Source organism: Natrix helvetica (assembly GCF_964273705.1).
Source record: "Natrix helvetica genome assembly, chromosome: 5".
Lineage (NCBI taxonomy): Eukaryota > Metazoa > Chordata > Lepidosauria > Squamata > Natricidae > Natrix > Natrix helvetica.
Window position 1 is genome coordinate 60,320,452 of NC_138551.1, and position 9,871 is coordinate 60,330,322.

At 40.2% G+C, this 9,871-nt stretch overlaps 1 protein-coding gene across 2 annotated transcripts in view; it reads right to left on the reverse strand.

The window, feature by feature from the left end:
• Positions 1 to 8,914, reverse strand: part of SHTN1 (shootin 1) — a 90,426-nt gene extending 81,512 nt beyond the window's left edge. For both annotated transcript variants that reach the window (XM_081954477.1, XM_081954478.1), the window contains exon 1: positions 8,678 to 8,914. In XM_081954477.1, the coding sequence (XP_081810603.1) occupies positions 8,678 to 8,735 (58 nt within the window). In that variant the 5' untranslated portion in view covers positions 8,736 to 8,914. The remainder of the gene's footprint in view (positions 1 to 8,677) is intronic.
• Positions 8,915 to 9,871: the final 957 nt, after the last annotated feature.

Here is a 9,871-nt window from a genome sequence, read left to right on the forward strand (position 1 = left end):
TGAAAAGTAGGATGATAATATACGTATATGGAATGATTATTGTGGAAGGGAATAAGTATAACAAGATAGCAGACTGAGAAACAAGTACAGTAAAGGAAGGAACATTGCACAGATATAATGTAGTTTAAATAGAGGACTTGCCTCTAGAAAATGTCTGCCAAATTATTTTAATTGTTGAATGGAAAAGGGGGAAATAGCTCTGAAGGAGGAACCTACTTTCAGAATTGTTTGGGGTCTTTCGAATCATGGTCTTCCCAATTTCTTAGATATTTGTAATAAAAGCACAAAATATAAACCTTAAGAAATACTTTGTTTGTATAATGGATTCTGAAACTTGTAAAGGGTTGTGTGACCATTGGCAATGTTCCACTGAAAATCCCAAGTCCAACTAGAGACACCATAGAAGTCTTAATCAGCTTCAGGAGACTATATATTACATAGGTATAAACCATTTCTGATAAATTCCTTGAAAACAGAATTATTGCTTATCCAGAAACATCGTAGTTCCAAAGATCATATTAGGACTTTAAATGACTAAGGAGAGACACAATTTAGGAATTTTCCCGAACTTGCAGCTTCTGCTGCAAAAGCAGATAAAACTATGGTGCCTTAACACAATTCTGGTTGATGCACTCCAGGAATGCCCTGATGACAATAACTTGTGGCCTTATCATTTTGGATTATAGTAGCAAATTTACCTGGGGATGCCTTTGAAAATGAGTCAGAAGGTGCAATTCTAAAACGTAGTAGTCAGGTTATGGTAGATGACTATTGCTATATATCTCTTTTTTGATCCACTGGTTGATACATGTCTGAATCCAATTGAAAATGCTGGTTTTGGTTATAATGCTTGCTTCCCAAGTCCCCTAGGTCAGGGGTCGGCAAACGTAAATACTCAAAGAGCCATTTGGACCCATTTCTCACAGAAAAGAAAACACCAGAAGCCACAAAGTTCCTAACCGGAAGCCCCCTGCTCAATTCTGGAGCTGAACAGAAGTTCAGTTATCCCACCATAGTCTCCTCCTAGCGCGGCATACTTTTTCCTCTACCCGTCATAACCGAAAGCCCTATCAATTGTGGAGAAAACTGGAAAACCTTCTCCTTGCCATAGAGCCTTCTCCTGGCGCACTGTGCTTCACCACCCCCTCACTGGAAGCTCCTCTCAAAATTGTGGTGCCGACCAGTGACGGAGCCACAGCAGAGGGCGGGAAGAACCACATGTGGCAGGCCCAGCCAAAAACAGAACTCAGGAGCCCGTTTTCACTGGCGACCCCAACATGAGTAATGTCAAACTCTCCATCCCCTCCAGCCCGTTTTGAAACCCTGAATTAAGGTGTTATATTTTATCCTATATTTCAATGAATGAAATTAGCGGTATCAGAATAAATATACAAACTTCATTTAAGATATGTTTGTTTCATAAGCAACGTTCAGCTTCTCACACTTTTGACACTGGACTAAAGCACTGTGTCAGCATTCCAAATATCATGCAGAATTAAATCAGAGTCCACGCCAGAGCTATCTGTAAAGTTCCAATTTAATAATAGACATGTTGGCACATCTGTGGGAATCCCAATTGTGGAAGTTACCTGAAATTCCCACCCAGTTGAAAGTTTATGACCTTGTCCCCACCCACCAATCCATCACATGGTCCACTCTTCTTCTTCCACGCTGGCATCTCCACCCCGCTAGTTCCGGTCAGGTGTCGAGGTGCAGAGACAAAGAATAACCTTGAGCTTCTAGAAAGGAATTTTTTGTTTTGAAAACAGCACATTCTACCCCTTGCTATCCCCACCCCCCTTTAAATGAAAAGGCATACTAAAGATGAAGCTAGACAGAGAGAGTGTGGCAGGCCAAAGATTCTTAAAGGAACCGTTGCAGGGCTGACACACTGAAGACCAATTTTGTTTTCCTTTGCTGAAAGCCTTGTGGGTATCATTCAGACACTGTTCTACAACCTGACCCCTATATACTTGTTATTGCCATCTTCTTCCTTTTTTGTTATAATTCCCAAGAACAGTCTCTTAAGGAAACGGCAATGCACCTTATTGATTCATTAGATCAATTACTAGTCTAGTGAAATGTCCATAATTATAAGGGGGGGGAGTGGTGGAGGGAATGTCACAATGTTGAATTCAGCCTTCCTGAATCTTCTGCCTTACAAGGGTGCCTACAATTTCTAGCACATAGACCAACACTTCTGGGATTCATCTGGATGGGGAAATACTATTTACATTATATCTAATAATTCATTTTTATAGAAAAAAATAAAGATATCTGTTTGGGACAGGGCTTATTTCGTTTAAATTAAAAGTTATTTATATCACTCCTCCATGAAATGTTTAATTATCAAAACCAATGAACGAACGAATGAATGTTTTATTGAAAGGGAATATATTATTATTGTCTGATATAATACTAATGCTGATACATGTTTAATATTATAATTAATATTGTAAGTCACCCAGAGTGGTAAGATTGGCAGCCAATAAATAAATAAATACCCCCCCCCAATAGATGGATGTGAGTTTAACTTTTTAGGATTTGTAGACAAACATGTAAAGAAGCAATCATTTTTGTGAATTTTCTTCATGGGGGGGGGGGGGAATCATGATTTTAATTTTATTTAGTACCAAACAAAACTGCACCTGCATTTTTTTTGTAAAATAACGAAGAAATGATTCCTTCCCAGTACAATTACTGATGGATGGCTGAAGGCTATTTATTGTTACAGGTTAAGAGAAGGAACCTTTGAAACTCCAAATCTTGCTGGAACATAATTGCAAGCAGTCATAACCAGTATCCTTGATAATGAAGAAAGTGAGACATTGCAATTCAATAATATTTGATAGGAGAAACACGACTGCTATAATAAAAATGGGTTTTAAATAGCAATATTACTTGTTTCTCCTATGTGGTTTTTTTCTCTCCAACAAACAAAATAATAGCCCTGTTCAGGTGATGCTTGCGTGCCCAAATCTCAATTTGCAAAAAGTGCTAATCAACTCTTCTAACTTGTGCTGGTGATACTAGTGAAGACTCAGTTTCTGTAAATCTATGATTGTAAACATGATAGTTCAGGACTCTGTATGCATGTACAGTATGACACTGCCTTGCTGCAGACAATCATCCTGGGTTTCAAATGGTACTGTTATACTTATTTGGTATATAAGACTACTGTGTATCTCACTCACTTCATCTACCAGAAGTGCTAACCTACTTGCTAACCCAATACCCAATCTACATCCCTTACCATTTCACTAAAACATTGTTTCCCAGCTACGGTATGATCTGCATCCCCCATCCTTACACTTCTGGGCAACCAAAACCTCTGACCCTCCACTGAATCCACTTGGAGCACCTGTCTGAACATATACTGTATGCTCTGCATCTGTATATTAATAAAGCACAAATTACCTTGGATCACACATGCCCCCTGATCCATGCACAGAATACACCATTCATAGAATGTTTTTGCAAACTTCTATTACTCACCAGAGATGGAGAGAAAACTAAGATTTCATAAAAACTGTCATATGTTTTTGATAGTTAAGTCTTAGAAATAAAAGCAATATCTGTTAAGACAACTGGTTGGTACAGTTAACAGTTTTCTTCTTTATCTCTGTCTTCCCGTTTGTTAATAGGCTTTTCAGATCTGGTCTTTTTTTCTCACTTCACTCTTGAGAGTGACTTAGACTAAAAGAACAAATATTTTCTTACTAGAAGACTACACTTTTTCTATTAGAAGTTAAAGTATCATTTCAGTGTTCTATGGTAATAGGAACTTCATACAATATTCTTGGAGAAAAATGCTTTTAGACACTACTAAACAGGTGCTCCTTCAACAGTCAACGGAGGACGCTTGGAATACATATTGCAGAACTGTTCATTTTTTCCTTCACTTTTCTGTTGTTTCCTTCCCTTCTCTGTTACATTTATGGAGGCTCCTTCTTCCTGTGTATCCTTTTTTCATTGACTTTTTTCATTTTTGCAACTTTAGAGGGGGAGTTAGGACTTGATTGTGCTGTGCTCATATCATGTCAACAGAATAGGACTGATCAGGTATGTTATCTCTTACCTCCATACACTGCTGTTAACAGGCATGCATATACAAAATGACAGGAGCAACAATTCCTAGTTATGATAATAGATTTGAGGTATATTCACATTTTATACACTGCTTTAAGAAAATGTTACATTCAATTTTAATTTAAACATCCAATTTCAACAAAATATTTTCATTTAGAAAGCCAACCACCACCACCACACCACACCTTTTGTATCTTTTAAGAGACAGCCAGGGTGGGAACTGAAGTAATCTTTGTAACCTGAACTGAAATAACACTTTATTGCATCATCATAGAGATGGCAACAAGTCTTTCCAATTCAAATCTGTGTGTTCTGTCCTGTATAAGATAACGGTAAAGGTTCACCTCGCACATATGTGCTAATCGTTCCCAACTCTAAGGGCCGGTGCTCATCTCTGTTTCAAAGCTGAAGAGCCAGCACTGTCCGAAGACTTCTCCGTGGTCATGTGGCCAGCATGACTAAATGCCGAAGGCACACGCTGAAGGCACACAGAATGCTGTTACTTCCCACCAAAGGTGGTCCTTATTTTTCTACATGCATTTTTTACGTGCTCTCGAACTGCTAGGTTGGCACAAGCTCTCTCCGTTACGCGGCGCTAGGTATTCGAACCGCCGAACTGCCGACCTTTCTGATCAACAAGCTCAGTGTCTTAGCCACTGAGCTACCGTGTCTTGTCCTTTATGAAAGACCATAAATCATGTACCAGAGTTACATGATTAGAACCTTTCCTATCCAGCTATTGGGTAGGATGAGAACAGGCCTTGCTAACGGTGTACTCAATGCATTCTTCTGAAATCCAACGTTGATACATCAAGCAAGCTTTCAGGAAAGATAAATACTTACCATCCTGCATTATTTATACAGTGTATTCTGATATATTTGAAGAGCACTCTGTGGTATATTTTCCATAAATATATGGAACGTATTTCAGTGCAGTTTTGACAACACATACAAGATATTAAATTACCAAGTGATGAAAACTGTGTCTGACCAGGATCACATCCATTAATTTTACTCAATCCTTTTACATACACCCCATAAATATTGGCTTACAACTAAGAAATCAATTCTACTCAACAAAAACTACTTTTGTTAATTGTGACTATAATAACAGAACCATACAAGTCTGACTTGTTTATCCCACCCCGCACACCCACAGTCAGGTGAATTTGGGAGGTATCTGCCTTAGTCTTTTGCACATGTCTTCTTTTTGTTTTGCACTTAAGTCATGTTTTTCCCTTTTGTTGCTTTGGTGAAGGATATGGCTATTTCTATCAAAGTCAACACTCAACATTGCTCTTACGAATATATCTCAGTCACAATATTGTCCACAACTAAACAAATTGTGGTTTTTGCATAATGATGTCATGACACATTTTGTCCCTTATTCAAAAAGAATAGCAACGTGTTAAAATAATGTTCATTTTAAAAATGTATAGTAGGGAGAAAGCTGGACCTTGAACCACTGACCATCCTATACATGTATGAGTAAATAGATGCATGTTGAGATACGCTGAAGAAGCCAGTACAAGAGACTACCAGACTTCCCTTCCCAAAAAATTCCATAAAATATTGCAACTGATAAGATGCTTCTCCTAGCTACTTCTCCAATTTGCTTCTCCAAAGTTAATTCACAGGAGGGATCACAAGCAAATGGGCTTTATTGTTGAATGTCTATATCTTAAACTTGACTTGATATTTTACAAATAGCATAACTCTTAATGGATGTTGGCTAGAGTGCAATAACTTTTTTTCTTTTTAAACTTGCACTATTTATGTATATTATATTTTAATGGCTTCTCTTATTTTTATCCTTATTAAATTAAATATATAATACATAATGTCTCATAAATCAGGAATGTCCTTCCATTCCTGATTGGGCCACACATTTTGCTACCTTTGAGCTGGATCAGTACAGGTAGTTCTTGACTTACAGCAATTCGTTTAGTGACCGTTCAAAGTTACAACCACACAGAAAAAGTGACTTATGACCACTTTTCACATTTGGCAACTGACTCATATTCATGACACATTGCAATATCCCAGAGTCATGTGATCACCTTTTGTCACCTTCTGAACAAGCAGTCAATGGGAAGCCAGATTCACTTAACAACTGTGTTACTAACTACAGTGATCCACTTACAAACTGTGTCAAGAAAGGAAATAAAATGGGGCAAAATTCATTTATCAAACATCTTACTTAACAGAAATGTTGGGTTCAATTGTGGTCACAAGCCGAGGACTCCCTATACATATCTTTAAGGTGCTTCTTTGAGAAGATAGTTAACTGACTAGAGTTTTTCTTCCAAAGTTTTTTATTCTACTTAATTCATTACTTTATCATAATAAAAAGCTCACATTTGGAAATCTTTCAAAACACAACTTCTTGTATTAGATTGTATTAGATTATGTTTAGGTTATTAATAACTGTAAATATTATTTGATTATAGTTGTTGATGTAAAACTCCACCGAGAGGCAAAATCTGCATAGAAATCCTGAAGCTCCCAGAAATTTCACAAAAAAGTTTGAAGGTAGAGCATCTCAAGTGATTCAGAATGCTGAATGGTGGCTGGGATGGGAAGCTAGCAGGCTGCAAAGCAAAGCATCCAATTAAACAATGTCTCTATGCCTGAACAAATCAAAAATCCTTAAAAAGAAAATGATGGGTAGCTACAGCATAGTGTTTTTCCTTGTTTACTGATAAATTAAGCTTTATACTTGGCCACACCATTATAGCAATTATTTTGTGAAACTCTGTCCTGCAAATTTCAAGTTAAGCACCCCTGGCATAGTTTGTAGCTTAGAAGAACAAATAGTTTGCCTGCAAAAGATCATAGTTCAGTTCAAGACTTTGGAGTTTAACCGTTTCACAACTTTTTTACAGCAAGGGAAGAACTGTCTTCTCTCTTCTCCTGTACTTATGCCTTTCCCCCTGCCACTGAGTTTTGAAAAGGCACCCCTCTTTCAGCACTAACAACACCGAAAAGTTTCATATCCAATCTTCTCAGCACTAAAAAGAGAGCCCACTGCACTATTGGGAAAGAAATCGTCTATTCCACCTGCAGACATATGGTACATAGGATCAGTTGAGAATCTGGATGTTGGAAGGCTTCATGAATAAGAGACAGTGTAAAACCCCAGATAAAAAATTGTATGGGGTTCATGTCAGTGGTTGGTCTAGATTTAAGATTTTAAGTCAAAAATGGTTCCCGTCATTGGTTTATTGGTCTATATTTGTTTGAATGGATTTTGTTAAAGTGTTAAGTACCATAATAAACAAAACAACATGGCATCAAGTCAGAGTAGGCTAACTGAAACTCAGAGTTATTACTGCTTTGAAAAGTAGTCTAAAATGAACTTTAACTCTCATAAGACAGCAAGAAATGGGGGGGGGGGGGATGCTGAAATTGCACTGGTGAATTTATCTCATTAATACTACTTTCTTTTCTAAGAACATTAGCTCCTCTCCATTCCTTTCCATTGCTATCCCCCAAAACAACCTGAGATAGAATGAGAGAGCAGCTGGACTGCAATCATTCCAGTTTGTCACTGGGTAAGCACTGCACCCACCTGACCTCCCTTAAGCATCTGCCTGTTCCCTAAACTCACAAGTTAGGATACTGTATTTTCAGAGTTGTAGCCCAAAGCATCAAAGGCCGGATCACCCAAGCATTAAAAACTGCTAAGCACCAAGGTATGAGTTAAATTTAATTTCCTATCCAGGAATGTATTATCTATTGAAGTGCTAAATTTTGAAGCAAAGCCTTAAACATCTTCAGTTCTATTTTTGTTTTTAAGTAATTTCCCTGGACATTTTTTCTTCAGTTGTGAAGGGTTTTACAACTCTTGTAAATGAAAGAGGGAAGAAGTAGTAAGTGAGAAGATATTTTTAGACGCTATAGGATTTCATCCCAAATCCACCCAATGGATAGAATCTATTATTACTTGCCAGGCCAGCCGACACACACACACACACACACACAGAGAGAGAGAGAGAGAGAGAGAGAGAGAGAGAGAGAGAGAGAGAGAGAGAGAGAGAGAGAGAGAGAGAGATACTGATAAGTTAAGCCTTGATAAAATATGTAAATTAAGGCTCGGTTAAATCGTTCCCAAACGAAAGTGGGTGGACTGCAACATTTTCCTGCAGTGGGGGCCCAAGGGGATAGACAGAGAGAGAAAGCGCCCAAAGGAGGCAAAAGAATAGAAAATCAAGAGAGGAATAAGAAATCTGGATCCAGCAGATCTCCGCGTAGAATCAGGCCGGTCACCGAACAGCTGTCTTGAGACGGGATCCACAAATCTGCTGTTTCTGAGGTGACACCCCACCCTGAAAGGCCGGTCACCAGAGTCACGGCTGCTTGGGTTCCGACATTACGTTTCAGACGCTACAGGCCGTTCCGCGGCGAAGGGACCCGTTTGCCTACAGAAGCCGCCTTGGCGTCGTTTTTCCCCGCTTTTCTGAGCCGCCCCGAAAAGGAGGGCAGGCGCGAGAGCAGAAGCGAAAGCGCGCCGCTGACAAGCTTGGCCGGGCGCTGCCGGACCAGGGCTGTTTTTAACCTAAGCCCGGCGGCGGCTTTGGAGCCTTACCTTGTTCTTTCAGGCTGCTGATTAGCTCCAGCTGCTTCTCTTCCTCGGAGCCGTTCATTTCGCTTCTCCGGCCCGCGGGGCGCCTTGCGGAGGGGCACCCGGAAACGCCACTTTCCCTCCGCTCCGATGGCGGCTAAGTGGCGCCACTCGCACCTGGATGCAAGCGGAGAGGGCGAGGTTTGAGGCGGGCGCTTGGGAGAGATCCCCGAGCAGCCTCTCTGCCAGGCTACTGCACATGCCCGGCCTTCTCTTGGAGCATGTGCGAAAGCCAGATTTCTTGCGCCGGAGGCAACGGGGAATTTTTCCCCTCCGCTCTTGGATAGGCCTTTATGGCCCTGGCGCAGAGAAGCGGAAAGGAGGCAGCAGGTGGAGGATGTGGCTACATTATTATAGAGCTTTAGGTTCAGCAGCGTTGTATTACACCCGTGTTAGTAAATACAGCAGGGGGTATGCTCTTTTGCTCCTTTTTTCCAGGTATATCCAGTCGCAGGGTACAGTTAGTCCTCAACTTACGACCACAGTCGAGCTCAACATTTCCATTGTTAAGTGCAATATTTGTTCAGGGAGTTGTGCGACGCCCTTTTTCTTGCCACAGTTGTTAAGGGAATCACTGCAGTTGATAAAAGTTAGTCGTCCGGTTGTTAAATGAATCTGGCTTCCGTGTTGACTTTGCTCCCGAGACGGTCACAAAAGGGGATCATGTCTCTCTCTCTCTCTCTCTGTCTCTCTCTCTGTCTCTCTCTCTCTCTCACACACACACACACACACACACACACGGGCCTCAGCAACAGTTCTATTGGTGCCCAGCTTCTGAATTTTGATCACATGATAATGCAGATGCTGCAAAAGTCGTAAAGGTGAAAAACGAGCCTAAGTCACATGTTTCAGAGCTGTTGTAACTTTGAGCGGTCGCTAAATAAACTGTGGTAAGTTGAGAACTACCTGTAGAAGAAAGTGCTTTGTGAACTCGAAAACTCAAATTAGTTCATCTTTTCTATTCAGGGACATTTAAGTGATGGCTGGCGAAGTACGCGTGAAGCAAACCAGCAGCAACGCTGGCAGCGACCCAGCCCTGTTGGTAACTAGCAGGTTTTTCCACGGTATCCATCTAGATTAGTTGGTCTCAACCTTCCTAATGCCTCAACCCTTTAATACGGTTCATGTTGTGGTGACCCCCAACCATAAAATTGTTTT